Source organism: Sturnira hondurensis, unplaced genomic scaffold (genome assembly GCF_014824575.4).
Source record: "Sturnira hondurensis isolate 20B ecotype Veracruz unplaced genomic scaffold, ASM1482457v3 Scaffold0022017, whole genome shotgun sequence".
NCBI classification, from domain to species: Eukaryota; Metazoa; Chordata; class Mammalia; order Chiroptera; family Phyllostomidae; genus Sturnira; species Sturnira hondurensis.
Genome location: NW_028094648.1, coordinates 8,358,916 through 8,383,738, shown reverse-complemented (window position 1 = coordinate 8,383,738; position 24,823 = coordinate 8,358,916). Strand labels below are relative to the sequence as shown.

Here is a 24,823-nt window from a genome sequence, read left to right as displayed (position 1 = left end):
GGGACTTCCTGGTGAGATTTAAAAATAGAACAAACTCCCCATTAACATTACAAAATGATTAAGCTCTTAAGCAATATGATCTTGCTGATTGACGAAAACTCATTAAACTAATGGCATAAATTGACTATAATAGCACCACAAGTCTTCTAAAATTGGATCTAAACTGAATCTATCAACAAGTATTGAAAATATCACTTTTAATATATCTTAAATCTGACCTTTTTTGTCTTATCTCCATAGCTTAATCTAAGCTCCCACCACTTCTGCTTGGACTCTTATAACAACCTGTTAGAAGACACCCCCTTGCTTTCACTCTTACCCCTCAAAAACTCGACCTGGCCCCCGGAGTGAGTTTTTGAAAAGCAAGTCATACCTATCACCCTGCTCTCAAAACCTGTGAGTGGCTTCCTGTCAATTTGGAGTAAAACCCCTGCTCTCACCAGCACCCACTAGGCCTCACATGACCCAGACCTGCCCACCTCGTCAGCCCCTTGCCTCTGGATAGCCCGTCCAATACACTCTAGAGACACGAGTTTGCCTGAAGGCCTCAGAGCCTTTTCCCGCCCTAGTCCTATCTCCCTCTGCTGGAAACGATCTTCCCCAGTTATCACAGGAGTCACTTCTGACACATGGGTTCTAACATCATCTCTGATGATCACATAAAAAAATCACTCCCTCTTTCCCATCACTCTTTAACTTGTTATTCTACATTATTATTATCATAGCATTTATCACTACGTAAAATTGTTCTATTATCGGTAGACTAAATTAGGCTTACTTCCCCAGTAGAATGTGAGCCCCAGAATGGCAGAAACTTTGTCTTATCACACCATATCCCCAGTGTCTAGAACGGTGCGAGAGACATAGGTTCTCTGTTGCAATATTTCACTTAATTTATGTTAAAAAGTGAAATTTAACATTCTACTTTATATTTAAATTTAACTTATCTCTTTTCACCTTCTTATCTCTAATGTCCAGGGTTCTATGAGTGCATGAGTGCAAAGGTAAAGCTTTCTCTGAAAGGCACTAAAGTTACTAAACATTAAAGTTTGTTAACATCTGACATTCCATGACCATGGTTTCATAACTACATGACCATGAACTTGGCCTATCTGCAGTGACCTGTATTTGGCACTAAGTCCTTGACTACAAGAAGACGGTCAATAGGTGCTGAACAAATTTAATGGAATACCTGCGCATCTTCTCCTGGATCCCCCACAGTTTCTACAAGCCTGGAGAGAACATCGGAAAGTGTAGCTGCGGAAAGAGGCTGCTTTAGGGCCCTGAAAATCTGAAAGGATCTCCCAGCGTAGTGTCGGGAAGAACAAGAAAGTGCTGTTTGCAGAGCAACTTGGCTAAGATGATGTTCCAAATGAATTCCTTCTGTGAAAAGAAACGAAGCAACTAAGTGGTTCTTGGTTTTCAGAAGGTAGGGGCTATAATCAGAGGCTACCTGTTTAAAACCCAGTGCCTGGCGCAGTACCTCTGGGCACTGGCATTGCATGAGTCAATGCTTTTTCTTTTCATTAAGCTGCATTTGCATTTTAGATGACTCCTCATTCTCACCTTCACAGAAGTAGTCCTTGGGAACAGCATTTCTCAACCTTACACGACTGACCTTTTAGTCAGATAATTCTTTGCTGTGAGGGCTGTCCTGTGCAGTATGCAATGTTCAGCAGCATCCCTGGCCTCTGCCCAACTACGTACCAGTAGTAACCACTCGCCCCTGCCCTCCAGTTGTGACAAAACCATCCCCTGACATTGCCAAACGTCCCGAGGGACAACCCTGCCCTTAGGTGAGAACCAATGCTTGAGACACCTACATTTTTACTATAATTTTCAGAATGTGTTCGACTTTAGATCATAGAAACCCATACCTGTATAAGACATTTTTTAAGTTTGTCAACTGTACATATATTCTTTAATATAATTTTTCCATATTACACAATTATATAATTTTATGATGTCATCAAGGACAAAAGTAAGCACCTCAGAATGTCACAAGTAGCTTTTTTAAGTAGTAACTTGCTTTTTCTTCAAAAGAAGCAAATTTATTTTTGCTAATAAGTTAAAAAAGAAAGCCTGTCTAAAACCTTTTATTTTACACATATCAACTGTCAACTTTTTGCTACATTATCAGAAGTTTTAACATCACATTACAGTATCTCATGGAAAGTAAATATTATCTCAAACACTGAAAGGTACCTGAGCTTGTCTGCTTAAAAACAGCAACCACGTGTTTCAAAAATGTAGTTAACTGCTCAGCACTCTTGATGCTAGGGTTCTTGGCGGATACATCCTCATGGTTCCAAAGGGGCCCTCTTTTTCTGAAAAAGAGGACAGATATAATTCTCTTGGTTTTTAACTTACACGGACAGTTGTACTTGTGCTGGCCTAAATCCCACCTCTGCAGTCACAAAGGCTTGTGCCTGCAGACACCAAGGAGCACAGCACAGCCGCACAGCCTACTAGGGCTGGTACATGGAGAACGACTGAGCTGCAGCCGGTACAGGGGATCCGGGTTACATATCACTTCAGTCTCCCCTCAGTACAGTCAAATTCTCTCACAGGCAGTCAGTAGGAAAAGATGACAAATTTTGCCAAGTGAGAAGAGTATTGATTACTGCTTTTGGGTTCCAGGCCAAACCATTGTATTCGTAGAGGTGAGACTGTACTTAGATTGTTAATGCCCAGGAAATAATTTACTAGGGAAAGATGAGAGCGAGTAAGGTCCCACTGATTCTTTCTTTAAAATGTCCTGGCATTCTCAATGCCACCGCCTTGGTGCGTAAGCGTTAGGCCCGAAGTGTCCTTCCTGAGGTCCAGCTGCTCCAGTGTTTTCCATCCTATTCGTTCCCAAGCTGCTGAGTTTCTCCATATACTTACTTCATTGTGTCTCCCACCTTCCCCATTCAGCTCAAAGACTACCAGGCAGGTCTCTTTTCTTGAAAGATAAAGATCTATAACCTGGGGTGGGGGGCACACTTCGTGGCCCTCCAGTTTGACTTCTCCCAAGCTTTCTCCTGCAGAAACTCTTTTCTCAGTGCTACAGCCAGACTGGATTCCTCACCATTTCCAAATAGTTTGTTTTCTCATGCCCTTGAGATTTTGCTCTTACTGTGAAACACTAGCCCCTTTCTCTCCATCTATGTTTCTTCTTTATAATGCCTTGCAAAGGGTAAACCACAAATACATATTTGATGATTTATTGGTGAAGTAGCTAATGAAAGTGGGATATACATTTACATAACCTAGTATTCTCTTTGGGTACTTGGTATCCAGACACGACTAAGGCCCTTCTTGGGTATAATGGCGTGAAGGCAAAAGAAGAAAGTCTTTGGTGCACATCTTATTAATGCTGCACTTCCAATCAGTGGCACCTCAGAAAAAAAGGTAGGGTTCCCTGTAGCTGACAAATGACAGAGTGACTTAACGCATGACTGCTGCCAGAATGACCAGCGGTGCGACTCTACCTTGAGGTAATGAACTCCATGAGGGTTTTGACTTTTCCATCCTGCTCCACTGGGATGTCGACCTCGTTGAGGACAGTGGTGTGCAGATGTGACACGGCTGCGCTGCTGTTTCCTAAGCTGATACTAGAAGAGGTAGAGCTTGAGCTGAGCCCTGAGTCAGTCATGGGGGAGGGCTGGTAATCGGGTGTAAAGTCACTGACACCTGCTGGAGGAGAACGAGGGTCGTGATACCAAACATAAGAGGATCTCACACAATACTTACTAAATTGAACTATCATTCCTCACAGATTATACGGGACACGGGAGGGACTCGGCACTCCTGTCGGGGCCTCATAAGCACCAAATTACACCAAGTGAGGCTTCTGGGCAAACATTATTTCACAGCCTATTATTAACGTAATCACTGGGTTGGCCAAAAAGTTCATTTGTTTTTTTCCATAAGATGGCTCTACTAGTGCTTCACTGTCTTTAACTTAATTCGAAACAATTTTGTTAGATTGTATTGTGACAGCTGTCTAGGCAACGTGTGTTTAAAAAAAATCTTATCAAAACTGGTGAATTTTTGTGTAGCCATTTTAATATGAAGATAAAAGAAAATATACAACATTTTTGGCATATTATGCTTTACTACTTCAAGAAAGGTAAAAATGCAAAAAAAAAAAAGTTGTGCAGTGTACGGAGAAGGTGCTCTGACTGATCAAATACGTCAGAAGTGGTGTGAGCTGAATGGGGCAGTCAGACCAGTTGAAATTGATAGTGATTAAATCGAGACACTGCGAACAATCAGTGTTACACCATGCAGGCGAGAGCCGACACACTCAAAACATACAAATTAATGAAGTTATTGGTCAAAACGAAAAACTGTGTCTTTTATTTTATGGAAAAAAATTAACGGATTTTTTGGCCAAATATTTGAATTTACTGCACAGTCCTCTGGTGCCATCTGCTGATGAAAGGTGGAAGTGGCAGCTTCCCAATCTTTCAGCGAATCAATACCTCTTCAACATTTACTACGTCAGTCACATTTCTGTGATGTGAACGGATTTTTAATTGCTTATGGAAAGAAGTCTATACCTTCTGATCAATCTTCTCTAAAGAAAGACAATTTTAAATTGTTTGCAATATTTATATCAATTACTAAATAACTTTAAAGGTTATTATTGTACTAATACCCATCTTTACAAAATGGCAAAAGGAGCCCTAGGAACAAACAGGAACAGGCACCTTCTGAACAAAGACGCCGTCACAGGAAAAGGCAGGACACTTCATTCCACTCCTTTTTAATCAGTCTTATCAGTGAATAAATTTTCTTATAATTGTTGCTTCACTAATTATAAGATATTCAGCAAATAACTTGGTTTTTAACTTTAAAAGTAATTTCATTTCAGGTTTTAAAAACAATGACCTCCCAGGCCATCTATTATTAACCCACAGATACTGATGAATGGAATAAATAAGTTATGGCTATTAGGACAAATAAATATAACTTTCAAAGTAAAAAATTATTTACACCAATGGTGAAATAAATTTTACATTATAGTTTCACTAATTTGGACCTCAGTACTTCAAAATGTGTGATTTGGAACTTAATATACTTCAAAGTATATAACATATTATTTATTGATTTTTTAGTTATAGGTATAAGGTTTAATAAAGATGTCTGAGCAAGGGATACAATAAAAATGTATAACATTTAAAATGCAATAAATATAATCAAGTAAATAAAAAAATTATAATAGTTTGACACCTTTTTTATAAATAGTGCTTAATAAATCAAGCACTCTTTCATTATACCTTGACCTCACATATTCAGAACTTAAAATTTCCATGACAAAGATCCCCCCAAGGCAATACAGACTCGATTACTCCAAATCTAATTCCTTCTTTTACTGCTCGACCAAAAATGTCAATGGTACTTAAAACAATACAACTACATTTTAAAAAATGTGCTCAAATATTTCAACTGTTATTTGTTTAATTTTCTGTACTGCACAATTCCACGTTGGTAAAGTACAGTCCCTCTTCCGAGTACCTGTGAAAGTGGAGTCTAAGTGTGCGGTGTGTCTGACGGTAAGCGCCCTGGGCTCACTGCACTCCTTATTCCTGAGAAGGACAGAGGCAACAGTTCGGATGTTACTGTTGGGTCCCATCGCTATTAGCAAGTGCAGAAGCAGGCGCTTGCAATGTTCATACACCTCAGGGTGGCAGTGGTCAAACCCTAAAAGGAGCAGAAAACAGCTATCAATAAAGAGAAATAAGGAGTATTCTTGCTACCAAACTCCACGTTAAAGAAATGTAGGAATTATATAATATGTGGTGGAACACGATACACTACCTACATTTTTTATTGGTGTATAGTTTGTGCACCCTTTCACAACAGCCTACAGAACTGGGCAGGATCAAAGTCAGTTTGCAGTGTGTTTTATGTCTAAAATGTAGCAATCTTAGAAATTACTGTGTTACCTAACACTAGATGTAAACGGTTGAAAAAGGGAAACACCCTTTGTGCCCAGCTCACAATAGAAAGTCAGTAGATGCTTGATTACCAAAGGAATGAAGTAATGCACATAAAAATGTGCCTGCCAGGAAAACTTAGAAGACAGCTACCCTGACCTGCTTCAAGGCACCAAGCCTATGAGTAACAAAGGAACTGCTGATTTGATGGACCCCACCACTTGCTGCAGAAGGCACATCGGAGTCTCAGCTGTAACAATCGGACTGTCCATAATCCAATCACCTTCTGGGAAACTCTTAGAACCCTTCTCAAGTTTCCATCCACTCTGAAAGTTTCCAACCCCAGAGGTAAATGAACTTGACTCTTGCTACAGCTACAGAATCTTCCCTGCTAGAGGGCCTGTGTATTTGTGGGTCAGCAGGAGGGGCCATAAGTGCGGAATGGGGATAACACCCCCTAGACCAAGAATCACTGTAAAAACTGCCATGGAAGCCCTGGCTGGTGTAGCTCAGTGGATTGAGTGTGAGCTGCAAACCCAAAGGGTCACCAGTTCGATTCCCAGTCAGGGCACGTGCCTGGGTTGCGGGCCAGGCCCTGAGTATGGGGTGTGCAAGAGGCAACCACACATTGATGTTTCTCTCCCTCTTTCTCCCCTTTCCCCACTCTCTAAAAGTAAATAAATAAAATCTTTTAAAAAATCCATATAAAAAAACTGTCATGGAAATAGCACACACACACACAAGACAGAAACAAACATGTAGAGACATTGTTTCAATATAACAATAAAAAATGAAGGCATTAGAACAGAATATTATTTATTACCTAGAAATATTGCATGAAGAAGAAGATGGAGGTAGCTTCCCCATTCCACCTTCACACTGTGATCAATGATCAGATCAGTCAAAAGGATCACTGCTATGTTACACCTACGATGAATGAGAGTGTTATTACTGTTTTACCAGAGTAAACCTAAGCCACTCCTATGCAGATCATCTGAAGACTCTCATATTGTATTTTGTGGAAAAAATACAACTTCTCAGGAAAAATAGAGAGAAAGAAATACAACCCAAGAAACTGTTGATAATAGTTTTAGAGAAGAAAAACATCTGCTAAGGGCTCCTTGAAGCCAAGGGCCATATTTTCTTCATCTGCATCCCTAAGACCCAGCACACTGCTTGCCACATAATAGGTGTTATTATGCACCAAACACATAATAGAGAATTATGTGTTTGGTGCATTAAAAAAATTTTTAAAAATGCATTTTACCATGATTCTGTTCAGTAAAATTCAACTTAACTCAAAATAATAGTGCCTACTACCATCAAATCATTTGCCAGATGTAGTAACTAGGTCCCAGAAAGGTCAAGTAACTATGCCAGACACCCAGAAAAGCAGCAGCACAATTACATTCAACAGCATTAATCGTGTCCAGTTAGAATTCTGAGCATTTAGATTTCTTAAAATCTCAACACAGGGATCTAATTTGTTGCAGTATTTAAAGAAAGAAGATTGCTTTTATTCTGTGTTCTCAGATAGCATAAAGAAAGCTCAAAGTGTTAAGCAGAATTTGGCTCATATGAGACAGGAATGAGGCCGTGGTCCACCTGTGAAGAGGTAATCCAGGTGATGATGTTTCAGGCAAGTAATCCACCAGTGGTGACCAGCAGCCTCCAGCTGGTGGGAAGGGTAGTGGCTCTCCTTGATTATGCTCCATCACTTTCAGCCGCCAATTAGAATAAAGTGGCATTGAGTCACCTATCAAAATAAAATGATCTCATTTTCTACACCATCTATTTTCTGCCAATATAAGCAAACTCTAGTAAGACACCAACTATTTATAGCATTGGAAAGTGATAAAAATAATTTCCTACTATTTTGACACTTGTTTACTAGGAAAACCTGGCACAGATATTATCGAATTAAGCAAATCAGAGAGAAAGAGATATCAATTCAGGTTCCGTCCTTTACGTCAAAGTGAAAATACATCAGCACTTCCTTACGACCCCATAGTTGACGTCCAAGCCATGTAACCACATGACAGGCGAGGTTGCCTGGTAACAAGGGCCTCCTGGTAAGTTACTCAGTTCTGAATTTCCTGAGAGTGCGCCAACAAAAACCCATCTTAATAGGAAATCTGCTCTACCCCAGAGGGGCTGTGGGGCGTGGTAAAAATGCCATCAGAAAGTGTGAATTCTGTGTGACGTGGGTAAGTCACTTAACCTCTCTGGACCTCAGTTCCATCGTGTGCACAATGAGGAGACTGAACCGGATCACCCTCAGGGTCCCTTCCCTGTCTGCAGATAGGGCTTCTATCTGACCTGGGTAAATTATTCACTCTGCAATTGCAAGGGAGAACTCTAATAAAATGGGAGTCCATGAAGAAAGAGCAAACCTCTTTAAAGAAGCAGCCTGTTGCCTGGGTCAGTCCCTTGATGCTTTCTGAGAACTAATTCTTAACTTCCTTTTAATTCATCTGCAGGGAACCTGGGCTTTTAAACCGCCCCTCCCCGCCCCCGCCACTTATACTGTCTCTTAAAACCCAGACATTCCAGGCTGTGTTGGAACACCAGTAGTGGCAGTTAAATACTCTTCCTAAAAACAATTAACTGAAAGAATATGTTAGCACTGATAGAATTAGTAATATATCTTGCCATTGCAGTTATAAAAAAGCATTTGGAATTCATTACTTTTTTCTTCTTCATAAGATCCTCCAGAGCTGCTACTGTATCGAGATTCTAGTCTGTGGTGCTGACGATTTAAATGACTGTTCAGTCCACCGTAGATGTCTAGGTGCACATAGCTACGGGAACGATCATTGTGGTTAGTCACAGTTCACAGCAAAACAGTGTTTGTACTTTATATTACACTTTCTATGTTTAAATAAGCACAGTATTCAAAATATTAACAAAAGTTTACCATGATATACAACTTCTACCTCACAATTCAAAAGCTTAAGCTTTATAGTCACTTATTTCCACATGAAATTTTTAAAAAATTGTTCTGGTAATAATGTTCTGGTGAAACCTATTTTTATAGGCAGAATAAATATCCATTTTGAAAAGTTTAAAATGTAAGCAACACAATCGGTGGTTGACCATACTCCACTAATTCTATTCATGTAAAAGTCTAGCATGTCAGCATCTTTGATGTTGAAAGAGCCAATGTGGAATTCTGAGCATTTAGATTTCTTAAAATCTCAACACAGGGATCTAATTTGTTGCAGTATTTCTAAAAGGGGAATATGGATGGACTCACATGAACAAGTATAAAGGACACATGGACAATAACTAAGGGCGGGGGGTGGAAATGGGAGGGAGGTGGGGAGCACTGGGCGGGGGGCAGGCACGGCTGGGAATATAAGACAGAAAACTGTACTTGAATAAGAATTAAATTTTTTTAAAAAAGCAAAAAAAAAAAGGGCTGGGTGGGGAATGTGTTTTTTCACCAGAATCCTATACCATGAAACATATATCCCAATGCCGAGATGATCCTTTGCTCCGACAGCAACCCGTGTCTGTCAAACTGAAAGGACAGTGGCGAGCAGAGACATGCTCACCTCTCCTCCACAGTTTCCTTCCCGGGCTTGTTATCAGGACTGCTGTCGGCGGGGGCCACCATCGTATTGCTACTGGAAGTGGTTCCTGTAATCAGAAATAAAGCATTAGCTGTGCAAGTGAAACCCAGGATAACTCAGTAAGGACAAAAGACATCAAATCACAGATGTCAAAACTCCACTAGCATGAGAGCAAAGTAATTTTTAAAAAGGAATGTACTCATCATGCCCAAGAAGGAAAGGAGACAATAAGGCCCAAATCTTGATGTTGGAAAACAAATGGACAAGAAGTCGGTTGTGTTGAGGCTGAATCCTAAGCTGGTAGTGAGGGAAACCAAGAAGCTGCCATGTCTGTGTTGCTGAACCCCCAAAAGGCTCAGAAGTGAGGGGCATCAAGTACTTCTGGAAGGGAAAAGGCGGTGCTAAAAATGGCAGGATCGGCTGAAAACCTCTTCCAGTAGTAGTTGGTCCCCCCCCGCCTCCCAAGGTCTATCCCCCTGCCTCCTGAGACTAAATCAGAAGATGTGCGGACTAGGGCACAATGTCCCGTTCAGGGAGGGAGTACTTCGCCAAGAACAGGGGCGTCACTGAGAACATGCACACTGAAATCTGGGGCTGTGCCCCTGTAATCTTCTTACCCCGTGGGGCTACAAGAAGGCTTGACGCCTGTGTTGTGTGTCTGTATGTACCAACGCACACCCCTCCACCCTCGACTTCAGACAACGACCAGTAGTCCCGTCTGGGTAATATGATTAGTGCAAGAGAAGGGACCTGCAGACACTCGCACCAAGGAGATCACTATATAACAAGCGACAGAGGCAGCAAGTTTCATGTACACCTGCAGGACACCCAATTAGCTTTTCAGTGCTCCGCTCTTTATGAAAAGACAGACCTAGAATTCGTAGGCTTTTGAGGAAAGACAAAGACAAATCAAAACAGCAACACAGAGAAAATAGGGACTTCTGCTGGGAGAAGACAACTCCATTGGGTAGAGAAGTAGATAGGTCAACCATGAAACATGAACAAAGCGTTCCTAAAGAAATTCTAATTAAATTTAAAAAAAAACTTCTTGGAACAAAAACATTCTTGCAGATATAGAAAAATCAATAGAAGCATTATTAGAAATCCCCTAAGTAAACAAAAAGTCTGAGAACAAAAACAGATGACAAAAAGCAAATGATAAAGATATAAAAGATTTCTAATTATGCAGATGTTATTAATATGCCAAAATTATAATAACTATAATATATGAGCATATGTGCAGGGCCTGGCAAAAATAATGCCCCCTATTTATTACTAAATCTTTTATTACAAAATTGTAAACATGTAATTCTGTAATATAACAATATCATACTTGAGCACACCAAATGACACTTTAGGTGAAATGTTCAAATTAAAACTATAAATTATTATACACCCATATTATTACCCTACCAACCACTTCTTCTGGACCCTGTACATACACTCATAAAATTGGATACTATATATAGTATTCACTGAAAAAATTAAATATAGAATTACAGAGTACAATTTCAAAAAGTAAGCATTTTCTGTATTCAACATTAATTTTATTCATTAAAATGAATATAAGGATATATAGATCTATATTCTGCTTCCAAATAAGCATGGAAATGTGTTTCCCTTTGAAATATTAAAAATCCTTACACTGTCAAATTTCTCTACTTATATGAGGATTTACAAAACATTATCAAAGTTATCGACAGTACATGACTCGCTTGCTTTTGTTTTGATGGTGCTTAAAGCAAACACCTGCTAGAATGAACGACCAAGGAAAGGTTCTCTTTTGAAACAAAGTAATCAGTTGTAACTGACTTCTCACCTGAGGTGACAGACGGGATTTTACAGCTGGAAGTGAGGCGATAGTAGGGGGGGTTATCCATGTGAGTGACCCCCGAACTGACGGGGTCGGTCAGCTGTAGTTCACCCACCAGTTCTTCTAGCAACTGCATTGTTTTGTCTCTACCTAAATATACAATGACCTTCTTCACCTGTCACAAATAAATCATTTGGAAAAGAAAAAGCAAGTTTCAGTTCATAAATCTGTCGAGACAGATTCTATCAGAGTAAGTTCCATTTTAATTTTGAATACAACATTGATCAGCAATAAGACATCAATTAATCAGCCATATAAACACCATCCTCCCTCCCACCCTCAAACTGGACTGATATCATGTTAGAATGACCTGGAAGTACTAATGGTTTCGACAACATTGCCTCCTTCCTTAAAAATTTGTGGTTTTTTTAAAAGAAGAGCAAAAGATAATTGCTTTCCTATAAAAATGTTTACTTCTTAATGGAAAACTTTTAATCAATATCATCCCAAGTTTTCCTCTTATTTTTAGTCAGGCAGCCTTCAAACGTAGGATTTACCTTTTATTCTGCCTTTTCTCTATATTCAACCCAGCAGTTCAGAGCAGTGATTAAAAAAGGGTCTAGAACTAAACTGAACCCAAATTACACAGACGGGATTNTTAAAAGAAGAGCAAAAGATAATTGCTTTCCTATAAAAATGTTTACTTCTTAATGGAAAACTTTTAATCAATATCATCCCAAGTTTTCCTCTTATTTTTAGTCAGGCAGCCTTCAAACGTAGGATTTACCTTTTATTCTGCCTTTTCTCTATATTCAACCCAGCAGTACAGAGCAGTGATTAAAAAAAGGTCTAGAACTAAACTGAACCCATATTACACAGACGGGATTGGAATGTGGATCTAACACTTGCTAGCTATGTAAAGGAAAGATGCTCTCAGTTTTCCCTTCTGCAAAATGGGGACAACAGCACTGACTCCATCCAGCTGTTAGAGTTAAATAAGATACATAAAAGCACTGTAAAAATGCCTAGTACACAGAATAACTTAGTAAGTGAAAAAATTCATTTTATCTATGTTTGCCCTATGTTTGCCACAGTTTACTCAAACTGTGGTCCTCTGGGACCATCATCTGGGAACTTGATAGAAATACTAAATCTCAGGCCCTATCCGACCTCCGGAATTGGAACCAGAACAAGATCCCCAGAAGATCTGTATGCACTCACACATGAGGTGCTCTTCTTTACACAACCTCTGGAGAGATCTCAAAACAAGCTTCATTCTAGCACACCAAAGGCCTTGCAATGCTGACCCACAGGTAACTGACTGACTTCCCTACCCTCAGCTCCTCGTCTACCCGACCTGCTCTGTCTGCACATCCCCTGTTCTCCTGCTCAGTCCCCTCTGACATTCCAGGTGCAGCGCTGCCTCTCCGTGCCTTTGTCTGAGTGTGAGGACGTGTGAGTGGAATCTGCCAGCCCGATCCTGTCAAGTCCTGGAGGATCCCTCCCCCAACTCCTGTGCCACTGCCAAGAAATTTTCACCCCTTTCTCACACAGATCTGGGCTGGAACTCTAGCTCTGTCATGAGATAATGCTAAATGGCTGTGTGACTTTGAGGAAATGACTCTAGTTCCTGCCTTGTTTTATTCATCCGTAAAAGTGCGGTAATCTTACCAAACTCGCAGGTTTGAGAATTAAATGAAATAATGTAGATGAAGTACTGGTACCATGCCTGGCCTATAATAAGTCATTTAAAAAATAACTAAGAAATTATTTAGGGGGGATAAATGGTGATGGATGGACATTTGACTTGGGGTGGTGAACATACAACGCAGTGTACAGATGGTGTGCTGTGGAACTGTGCACCTGAAACTTGTATAACTATTAACTAGTGTCACCCAATGAATTTAATAAAAAGGAAGAAAACAAATTACTATTGTCATTCAATATGGCTCCTTTCTTTTCTGAATTTATTGGGGTGACACTGGTTAATAAAATTATACAGATTTCAGGTATACAGTTCTACAACACACCACCTGAATACTCTATTGTGTGTTCATCACCCCAAGTCTCCTTCCACCACCCGTTCTCTCCCCTTTACCCTTCCTTACCTCCCAATCTCCTGGTAAGCCTACCTTTGCCCCACCCTGTATATGTTTGATAATGATCAGTGCTAGGAAAATCGACAAAGCAGGGAAAGGAAATGAAGAATCTTGTGTGGCAGCAGGGAAGTTAGAGTTTTTGACAGAATGAACCAGCAAAGGTCTCAATGACAATGGACATTTGAGGAAAAACCCAAAGTAGGTGAAGGAGTGAGCAATGTGGTTATTGAGAAATGAGAGAACAGTGCAAAGGCCCCAAGGAAGGCAGGCACGGCATGCGAGCAGGACAGCAAAGGGTCGGCATGCCTTCCGGGCAGGGAACCTGATGCTCAGAGAGGCAACGTGGGATCATGCCACTTCGTACCACACAAGAAAACCTTGCTCTATGTGCTTCTCAATGACAGGCCTTCAGAGCAATGTTTTCAGTAATTGGGTTAACTTGGGGAATATTGGGCAAAGCAAAGCTATGAAATGTTTTTTTTTTAAAGTAGGATCTGGCTCTGGCTGGGTAGCTCATTTGGTTAGAGTGCTGTCCTAATATGCTTGGGTGGTGGGTTCTATCCCCGGTCAGGGCACATACAAGAATCAACCAGTGAATGTGTAAGTAAGTGAAATAACAAATTCATGTTTCTATCTCTCTCTCCCTTTCAAATCAATTTTTAAAAAAAGACTCTAAAAAAAAAAAAGGATGTGTAAGAAGTTCCAGGGCAATGTTCTACAGAAATAGTCTTTTGTGGAACATACTTTTAGGAGATGCTGCCATGTGATTGATAGCAGTATCTACACACACACACACACGTGCGCGCGCGTGCGTTTGCATGCATGTACATGCATTCACATGCATGTTTGATAGGTTCCTATTCTCTTAACTTGAGCATATTTAAAGGATTGCTTTCCTCCCTAGAAGGAAAAGACTATTTTATTCTTCCCTGTACACCTCTTACCTAGCCTTCCCTTGCTGCCAGAAGTTTTGGACACAATTCTATATGTACTGAGCTCCGACTTACCACCTTGCTCTAACACCCAATGCCAGCACCTGCCTAGCAAGCTCTAGTTTTCTGGTCTCTGCTTCAGTATCGCTCTCTCCTGAATGTAATCTCTAACTGTCCCGGACACTTGTGGTTCCAAGGTTATCTACTCTCAGTTGTCTGCAATTTTCCTTTGTAGCCCTTCTCATGGCTGGACTTTATTAAATTACTGATTTATTCATTAAATAAATAAAAAATAAATAAAACCTGTATCACCCATATTATAATGCCCAGAACCCAGAAGAGAACCTGGCCGATAATATTCATTCAATGAGTCAACGAATACATTCACGTGCTCTTTTATGACTGTCCTTTTCCTGGCCCGGCTTTGCCTCCACTGATCTACTGATGACTATATTCTGATATTATAAGACACTATTAAAAAATATATATATATGTATATATTTAAAAGTTAAATGAACTTTAATACATACGTAAGGCAAGAGGCTTGGTTCACTATTCACTCCACAAATGCTGATCAAAAAATGCAGAATTATTTTCAAGTTTTTTGGCCAGCCATCTGCAAGTGTGGTCCACACGTTCTCCATCTCCGACCAGGCCAGCTCGTCACCATACTACGTGCAGGACACACAGTAAATGTCTCAGTGAAGACTGTCTAATATGCACCACACTTGTCGCATCATGAAATAGTAGAAAATGTTTTTACAGACAGCTTTAATCTTTTCCATACTTTAGAGGAATAATCATTTCAACACATCTGAACATAAATAACATCGCAGTCAGGCACCACATGATGATGTTTCAGTCAATGACAGACCACACACACATACCACATGATCTTGACAGTGGCCCCATAAGGTCACACTGGAACCCAAAGCCCCTATTGCCTAGCCATGTTGCTGCCATAACATCCTAACACTAGCACAGTCCCTTACTCAGGTGTTTGTGGAGATGCTCATGTAAACACACCTACTGTGCTGACAGTGGCATAGAGGTATTGCACCTATGAGGTCTGTCCAGAGGGTACTCAGCCAGGTAATATGAAAAATAGAAACATTTGTTGAAGAGGATAAAGATACAAGAAACATTATACATAGGACAATGATAACTTAGTCTCCTTCAAAGTAGGCACCTTGGGACCTCACACAGTTCTCTCAATCGCCATCAGCTACTCCACTGTATCTTCCTGAATCTCCTCTATGGTCTGAAATCTCTTCCCTTTCAAAGGTGATTTTAGTTTTGGAAAAAGCTAGAAGTTGCAGCGCACCAAATCTGGGCTGAAGTGGACTGAGTCACCTAGGTGATTTCATGTTTCGCCAAAAGCCAAAAAACTCTGCATAAGACGTGATACAGGAGTGTTGTCGTGATGAAGCTGCCAATCACCAGTTGCTCATGTTGTGGCCTTCTGAATCATCCAAATAGTTTCCATGGAGGAATGCTCAAGCTCAATGCAAAATCTGATGCAGATTCACTGTTCTACCCACTCAGCCATTTTGAATACAATGGCCACACAGTATACATGCTCACTCAACGGCGTCTACTGCCCCACAGACTAGTACAGTGAAGTAGTTGTTGCTCATGCATGCACATTCTAGTCCACTCTCCTTGGCTGCCAAGTGACACTGATGTCATGCAAACTGTTCTTGTTATATTAAAAATGGCCGGACTTTTTCTGGACAGACCTTGTGTAATTCTGTAGAGTATGCAATACTTGATAACAAAGAATTACGTTGCTGGCTTATGTATTTAATACACTTTTTATAATTCTAGAGTGTACTCTTTCTACTTTATTAAAAAAAGTTTGCTGTAAAACCGTGTCCTATGTCATGCCAGCAGCAGCCTCATACATCTCGTGTTTACCATACCTCTTCATTGCTTGCTTTAATCTCACGTTGTTTTGTACAGTAACGTGGTACAGGCTGGTAGCCTGGGAGCAGTAGGCCATGCCATCCAGCCTACCGGATGGGTCGTGGGTAGTGGGCTACATACCACCTAGGTTTGTGTAAGAACACTCCCTGATGTTCAGGAACAACAAAGCTGCATAGTGATGAATTTCTCAGGATGTATTCATGTCATCAGGTGGTGCATGACTGTAATTACTTACAATTTTAATCCCCCTCCAAGATATTTATATCTGATGAGAAGTTTTTTTTAGAGACAGGAATTTTTAATTCTATTTGTTTGGTTATTACAGGATTATCTAATGTCTTCATCTATTTCTAACCTTGTTTACTCCTCTTAACTCAGTAATTCTGTGCTCCACCTGCAAACACAGACCCGTCTTACCTTCGCTGTCATGTACATCAGATTGTTCAAAACCATCGCAGTGGCTTGTGGGGATCCCCAGCCTTCTCCTCGCAACCAGCGCCTGCTAGTCACCATAAGTTCTCGGTCTTTTAAGGAGTCCTCTTCGTCTTCATCATGCCTCCTCGCCGCAGGCAGAGGTTTCAGGTCCACCAGCTCGATGTTGTTCATCCACGGTAACAGGTAGTGCAGCATCACCTGCCTCCCCGCCGGGTGAGCCGTCTGAATCCGCTGGCTTATCTCTGTAATTAAAACATGGCCAAAAGATGGGACAACTGATATAATTTAGCTTTCCTTTAATTTGTAATTAATTTCAACATATCAGTCTTCAAGAACAGGAAGCCAGATTTTATTCATTCTATTTAAAATTTATGAGTACTGTTTCTCCTCCTAATAATTTCACTTTGATGACATCATAAAAAACATTAAAGCGAACATATATCACATTCTTACTTTTTATATAAAACACCTTTGGTAGTTAAGATAAAATACATGTTTGCACAGTTGGTAGGATGGTATATAAAACGGTGCAACCAACATAGAAGAGAGTACAAGGGCTCCTCAGAAAAGTAAAAACAGAACTACCACACGATCTAGCGATTCCACTGCTGCAGCTGAAGGCAGGGTCTCAGACACCCATGGTGTCTGCACACCCATGTTCACAGCTGCACTGTTCACAACAGCCCAGAAGTGGAAACAACCCAAATGTCCATCGACAGGTGAATGGATACACATAACGCAGTACCTACATATAATGGAACACTAGGCAGCCTTGAAAAGGAAGGCGGCCTGAAACTTGCTACAGCTCAGATGAACACTGAGGACAGTATGCTAAGTGAAATAAGCCAGTCATCAAAAGAAAAAATGATGTACGACTCTACTTATATGGAAAGGAGAATGGTGGGAGGGGAAAGGGAAAAGGCATTCTCCTTTGGTGGGCTGAGAGTTTCAGTTCTGCAGGATGAAAATTTCCTGGAGATTTCATAACAATGTAAATATACATAACACTACTGAACTGCACAGTTAAAGTAACTGTGACAAATTTTACAATATGGGCTTTCTAACACAATAAATAAATCTAACTTTAAAATAAAAGACCATCTGTGTACAAGGAGTACTTGAATTGACCCATGTAGAAGGGCACACATTTGAGTCCTATCTCGGAGAGACCCTATGACACACCTGTTACTTTCACATTCACCTCATTTAATGCTCATGACACACCTGTGAGGTGGACAGAGCATTAACCTGCTGGAGGTCAGACTGGTCAAGTAGCAGAGGGGCCAAAAACAAGGTTGATTCCAAAGCCCGTAAGTTTTTACACATTGTTTAATTTCCAAATATCACTTTAAATAAGAGTCATCTTTCTCCTCACCTCACCCCCTTTGCCTATATTTACATGTTACTTATTTACTCCTCGGAAGGAGTGAATAAGAACGCTCAGTGATTTCACGAATACCTGGGTTTGAATCCCAGCTCTACCCTATACAAGCTGCCTGACCTAGAGCCAGCCTGTCAATTGTTTATCCTTAATTTATTATTCTGCAAAAAGAGGGTAACAAAAGTAGTTGCCTTGCCCTGGCTGGTATGGCTCAGTTGGCTGAGTGTCATCCTGTGGACCAAAAGGTCATGGGTTCAATTTCCAGCCCAGGGCACACAAGCCTGGCTTATGGGCCAACTGACCAATGTTTCTCCCCCTCTCTTGTCCAATCTCTCTTTCTCTCTCTAAAGAGAGAGAGAGAGAGAGAGAGAAGAAAAAGTAGCCTTCTCATGGAGCTATTGTGCAGATTGAATATAGTGCCAATGAAATACTCAGTCCCAGTGCCTTGCACACAGTTATGCTCAATTCTACTTCTTATAAGAATCCCTTCTCTTAGTCCATCAATGTTACTGCCTTCAGCATGAAACATTAGACCTGGAGCTCTGAAAGTAGTTGAATGAGGAGATCCTGACTGGGATCAAGTCAGTGTGTTTGTGGGAGCTGGGGTTACCGCAGGACCAGCTGCCATCCCAACCAACTCCATGGACCCTGAGTCCCCACTGGTCTCCTCTGTGTTCTGCTCAGGAGCTTCTAGAAGCAGCTGAGCAGCAGCCAAGCTGGTGTTCGGGGTGGCCATCACGCTGTGTTGATGACCATCCATGTCCTCCCTGGAAGGGCTTTCAGGACCATAGGAGGTAGGAAAAGATAGGCCTGATTGCTGCCACCCACCAGTGCAACCCAAACCGGTCAACTGCTTTAAGAATTGACTGATAGGAGAATTGAGGTTGATCTTTCTCCACTCGGGTAAATTAAGCATGGGAAACAAACCATCTGCACGGCTGAAGTAGGCACCATGCAAAGAAATGCAGGGAAGGACGGCCACTGTGTCTGCAGCACTAATGCAAGACCCACAGCAGAACCCTGCCGTTCCCTGGATGCCAGTTTTGGCGCACGTCCAGTACTCAGACGAGAACAAGATTTCGCTGCAGGTGGAAAGGAGAAAAACAAACTGAGTGACTTTTGTCTTATAATTAAAACTTTTTAGTTAAAGGGTAAGGCATTATGGGGCATTGACTATAATGTGTTCTTTTGCCAGAAGGTTAAACGAAATGGACCCCAAAATTTTCCTAAATCTGAGTCCTGGGAGACCAAATAGATATGCTATCTCGCCTGACACATACCCTGATGTTTCAGAAACCCTGGAAGGGATATTTGTTGTCTCCAAAGAAAGGAAACTGGATGAGAAAGAAATGTGAGCTCTCATCAGGAGTTCTGCTTAAGGTAGTGCAGGGCCTTGCCCTATGATTACAGGTTTTACTTGTAGAAAGAAACCTGTATCATTATCCCTGCATTATTTTAGTATAAGAGCTGCTGAAGCAAGCACAACTGCCCCACTATTTTATTTAAGACATTATTTATTTATTTTTAGAGAGAAGGGAAGGGAGGGAGAGAAAGATCAATGTGTGGTTGCCTCTCGTGCGTCCCCAACTGGGGATCTGGCCCGCAACCCAGGGATGTGCCCTGACTTCCCATTGAACCAATGACCTTTTGGTATTCGATCCACTAAGTCACACCAGCCAGGGCAAGATATGTTTTAAAATTACATATGAAGACCACTCCTACATTCTTCTTCCTTTTTTTTTTTTTGCTGGGTAGAGTGGAGAAAAAAGGCAAAGTAAGAAAAAGTAAGAAGTGCTGTGAAGACTTCATTATTAAGACATCAAAACATCATGATAGACCCATCATGATCTAAATCTCTTCTGTAAAGAGAAAAATCTCTCACATAAACATATGTTTTGTTTTGAGTCAACCTAAGTTTCCATGTATTTAAAACTTCCTAAAAGCCAATTTTCAGAAATGATTGCTAAAAAAGAAAAACTACTAACCAGTTTGATGATCATACCTGAGAATATGGCAAGAGTTAGCTCAGGATACGCCCTTGCTAATTCCTCAGACAACTGATAATAGGAAACAGAGTACAGGTGTGGCAGAGGAGACAGCTGGCTGAGTGCCCCGTCTGTTCTCTGAACCTCCAGTTTGTGAGCATAGCGAAACATCTTCGGCTCCAAGATCTGCAAGAATGCAATTTCATCAATTTAAGATTTTATGGGTCCTCTAAATTTCAGCTAAAATGAAAAACAATGACATCTCCCAAGAAATATTCCAGTTTAAAAATTATAGTTACATATATTGCAAAATATCTCACGTTAATTTCAAATTCCACTAAATGTTGGCAAAAGGTCTCTAACTATTTATAAGGCATTACATGCCTTGTGTTCAATGGCAATGCTATGAATTACTAGCACAGTCTGAAAATAACTTCAGCAACTTAATATACAATTACTTGAAAAAGATTTACCACTTTCCAGTTCAAAAATATATCTATATAAAACATGTATAAGTGAAAAAAATCTTCAAACAGATCTTGGTTAATCACACATTAAATATTGAATATAAACTAAGAATTCTTTTGACGTTACACTACGTAAAGAGCTACACCACTGAACTTTCTTTAATTTTATTTCTTCAATTACAGTCTACATTCAACATTATTTTGTATTAGTTTCACGTGTACAGCATAGTGACTAGACAATCATATGCTTTATAAAGTGGTCCCCCAATATTTCAAGTACCCGCCTGGCACCACACATAGTTTTTACAATACGGTTTACTATCTTCCCTGTGCTTTCCTTTACATTCCCGTGACTATTTTCTAACTACCAACTAGTACTTAATCTCTTCACACTTTTCACCCAGCCCCCACACTTTCTCCTTACTGAAGTCATTAGGGTGGAATTCCTAAAATGGTCCCTACCAGCACCAAACCCTCTGAAAAATCAGCATATAAGTCATTAGGGTGGAATTCCTAAAATGGTCCCTACCAGCACCAAACCCTCTGAAAAATCAGCATATACTTGAATCCTATTCTTTTTTTTCAAAAATTATTTTCTTGTTGCTCAAATACAGTTGTCTGCACTTACCCCCCCCAACCCCCCGACCTGTGAATCCTACTCTTAACCCTTGATAAAGAGTAAAGAACCTCAGCTCATTATCCATTAGTTAAGCATTGTATAATAATGATATATTCATGCTTGGCAAAGTAACTTTCTAGGTTATATTTCTCAGCCTAACAGTGGAAAATTACACAAGGTTATCATAAAGGAGGTAACTCTTTTGTCACTTGCTTCGCCAAGTGAAAAAAAAATTTGACTCACATTCTTATCTGAACGGAAATAGTTAACACACATGCCCTGACCACTGAATTTTTATAAGCGCTGGCACACACACAGGGACACACAGGGACACACAGGTGGTGGGGGGTGATATGCATAATCCCTCTGTAATACTCTGAACAGCTGGTTTTACTTAGGTACTCAAGCGGCCCATATTCTCTTTGCCTTCTCTTTCAAATGATCATTAGGAACTGATGCCATACCTCACTATTAAAAATAAAGCTGAGTATTAGTATACTTTCAAGGCAGGAAGAGACTGTTACGCTTCACTAAGTCCTGAGTATAAAGATTTTAGTTAACATTTGTTTACAAACCTGTAAAAGTTGCATAGCAACTTCATAGATACTTCGAGAAGAATCAGCTGCTTTAAACAGTATCAGATTTAGGAGCATCACTGTGTCACACTGATAATCCCTAGGGACAAATTTCACATGTTAGGCAAATAATGTCTAGAGGCTTTCACACAAGTTAATAATATGATGCCCAAAAAGGGCAAGACCGCAGGCACGCGGCCACGGAGCCCAGGGGCAGCGGGTCTTTATGAGACTAGCAGTACCACAACAAATGCCTGACAGTCATTCCCCTTAGTTTGGTTAAAGTTTCTCAGAGCTCAGTATTTCTGAATTCAGGTGGCAACAGGAAATGCACACTAAATAAAACACAGAAAGCAGCATCGGGAGCACCTGTTCTGGAACACGTTCGCTATGGCTTTGAAGCAGCCGGCCGCCACCCTCCTGGAGCCGGTGTAGCAGCGATCCACAGCCCAGTACATCAGGTTGCTCTGGTCTGGGTTCAGCTCCAGCAGCAGCGTCACAGCTTCACAGCCCAGCTGATGGACCTACAGCGGGGGCACAGTGATGCTCAGCACAGACAGCTGTCTGTCAGCCAACGGTCTACTTCCTACATTTTATTAAAATAATATCACACAGATATTTCTTGCATTTAGTCACAAAACTCAGCCTCTTTTTGTTCAACTCCTTCTCATTTTATAAAGCCAGTAGCAAAAAGTGGCCTGGATAAATTAAACTTGGTCCCCCGCATCGTACACAAGACTCCTAGCAGGACAACTCTCTCCTCCAGCAGAGCCCCGAAGGCAGCGGATGAATGGGAACAGTGATTAAGTGCTTTCAGAAAAGTGAGTTATTAATCTCTCCAGTTATTTTTATCAAGCTTTATTTTTGTTTTTGATAACCTGACAGAAAAATTATTCTTAGTGGAAAAACATCTAAGTCCTCTCTTAAATTGTGACATCTGTGTGTGCATATTATGAAAGTACAAAGGGCACAGAGTCGAGAGGACAAGAAGGAGTGACTGACTGACTGAAGAGTGGCCGAAAACCAGAAATTCAGCATAGCAAACAACATGTTTCTTCCTCGGAGCTCAGTGTGTTCTACATAAATATTTTATGTACAGACTGAGAACCCTATTGTGAGATACATACACGCTGCTGCATTAATCCTGCACCATAAAAGGAAAGTAGAAGGATCAGATGAATGTGTAATGAGAATTATACACTTCTTAGATGATGGCGTCCCATTTAATTTTACACAACATCTTTCCTGTACATAATTCTAACCTATCTTATTTTTTAAAATATATTTATCTATTTTTAGAGAGGGGGAAAGGGAAGGAGAAAGAGTGGGAGAGAAACATCAATGTGTGGTTGCCTCTCATATGTTCCCCACTGGGGACTTGGCCTGCATCCCAGGCATGTGCCCTGACTGGGAATCGAACCAGTAACCCGCTGCTTCACAGGTCCGTGCTTAATCCACTGAGCTACACCAGCCAGGGCCTAACCTATCTTATTTTTAAAAAGGCTTGTTTTCAGTGGGCCATACGGCAATTCCAAATAATGCAATGACAATTAGGAAGTTTTACGAGAATTAAAAATAATTACCTTTTTGTCCAGAGAATCCAAAATGTTATCCAACCATTTGTACAAATAGCCATCTGATGAGAGCCCGACGTTGTCTGCCACAGGGCCGCAGCACAGCACAGCAGACATGGCCTGCAGCCGGGGACAGCAGAACCGCAAGTAAAACATTTAAGAGGTTACACACTGGCTGTTTAATGAGAAGACACAGGTATTTTCACTCATGCTCATGTAGCGCACTACCTGTAATTTTTCCCTCTATGAAGAAAAGCCCAATAGTAGTTTTTTGAACCTGAGTAATTTATTTTGAGTATAAGTGCCATGGTAGTGAAGTAGATATGGAGTTTGAATAGTACTGAAAGGGGGAAAAAAAAAGCAAGAGAAAGACTTTAAATAGAAAAAAAAATAGGTATTTCCTTGAAGTAATCCTGAGTTCTTTAAGTCAAAAGAACAGCATTCGAATTTTGGGTAGATTCTGAAACTTTTTTGCATTGTCTTTTATGTGTTTCAATAAATCTGGGGTATAAATGTTTGAATATAGCAAGCAAATATATATTCTCTAATACGCTCAGGTTCTCGAAAGGCCTCCCTAGCCTTTTTTACAATACTAGACACTGAGAGACAAAAACATTTAATTACACTCTTCAGAAAAAAGCAACCAGATTTCTAAGCAAATACCTTCAGTGCACAGTACTGATGTCTGTTAATTTGCATATTTCTGTCGCTGTATCTGTCCAAGGGGGTAAACATGATGCTGAAAGGGCCCGCCCAGTGACTGAACAGCATGAACAGGCTGTGACGAAGGCTCTGCTGAGGAAAAATACTTCTTCTCTGGTTCACTGTAAGGAAAAAATAGATGACAAAAAATTCATTTCCGTATATATTTAAAGTTTTTATTTATTTTATTTCTTAGAGGGGAAAGGAGGGAGAAAGAGAGGGAGAGAAACAACAATATGTGGTTGCCTCTCATGCAACCCCTACTGGGGACCTGGCCTGCAACCCAGGCATGTGCCCTGACTGGGAATTGAACCAGTGACCCTTTGGTTTGCAGGCTGGCACTCAATCCACTGAGCTACACCAGCCAGGCCATTTCCATGTTTTTTTACTTTAATGTGTATTTCAATTTGTGTTATTGAATATGTAATACTGTAAAAAAAAGGTTTCATTTTAAGCTAAAAACCTCCACAGAGAAAGAAATCATTTACGTATATGCAAGTCACAGTGACAAAGCTGCAGGCTATGTCACCCTGCAGCCAGCAGGTGAGAGGATGCACACAGCAAGCAGATCTTCACAGCTGGACTCTGCTGTCTGGGGGTGACTTGGGGGGGGTGGAGTCTGCTGCTGGCTCCGTGGGAAGGTTGGCCAAGACATTATGAACGTGAATGCATGTCCGGATCTTGGTTGGTTGGCTGGTTGGTTGGTTAAGACAGGGCTTCAGACTAGATGCGTTTCTTTTAAATTTTGCATGTTTTCACCAGTGCAGCAGTCTGTATAAATGGATCCTTACGTGGCATCTCAATACACAAAAC

General features: G+C 40.7%; 1 protein-coding gene across 6 annotated transcripts in view; it reads right to left on the bottom strand.

Annotated features, from left to right (window-relative positions):
- FRYL (FRY like transcription coactivator) overlaps positions 1-24,823 on the bottom strand; it is a 248,106-nt gene that overhangs the window by 43,190 nt on the left and 180,093 nt on the right. For 4 of the 6 annotated variants that reach the window (XM_037034140.1, XM_037034141.1, XM_037034142.1 and 1 more), the window contains 16 exons: positions 23,972-24,132; positions 23,318-23,428; positions 22,104-22,258; positions 21,735-21,834; positions 20,091-20,259; positions 16,690-16,949; positions 14,877-15,017; positions 11,322-11,490; positions 9,485-9,569; positions 8,616-8,728; positions 7,533-7,683; positions 6,751-6,854; positions 5,506-5,691; positions 3,474-3,678; positions 2,206-2,327; positions 1,193-1,383 (listed from right to left, as the gene is read on the bottom strand). In XM_037034140.1, the coding sequence (XP_036890035.1) occupies positions 1,193-1,383; positions 2,206-2,327; positions 3,474-3,678; positions 5,506-5,691; positions 6,751-6,854; positions 7,533-7,683; positions 8,616-8,728; positions 9,485-9,569; positions 11,322-11,490; positions 14,877-15,017; positions 16,690-16,949; positions 20,091-20,259; positions 21,735-21,834; positions 22,104-22,258; positions 23,318-23,428; positions 23,972-24,132 (2,423 nt within the window). The remainder of the gene's footprint in view (positions 1-1,192; positions 1,384-2,205; positions 2,328-3,473; positions 3,679-5,505; positions 5,692-6,750; positions 6,855-7,532; positions 7,684-8,615; positions 8,729-9,484; positions 9,570-11,321; positions 11,491-14,876; positions 15,018-16,689; positions 16,950-20,090; positions 20,260-21,734; positions 21,835-22,103; positions 22,259-23,317; positions 23,429-23,971; positions 24,133-24,823) is intronic. The other 2 variants (XM_037034139.1, XM_037034144.1) reach the window with 1 other exon arrangement.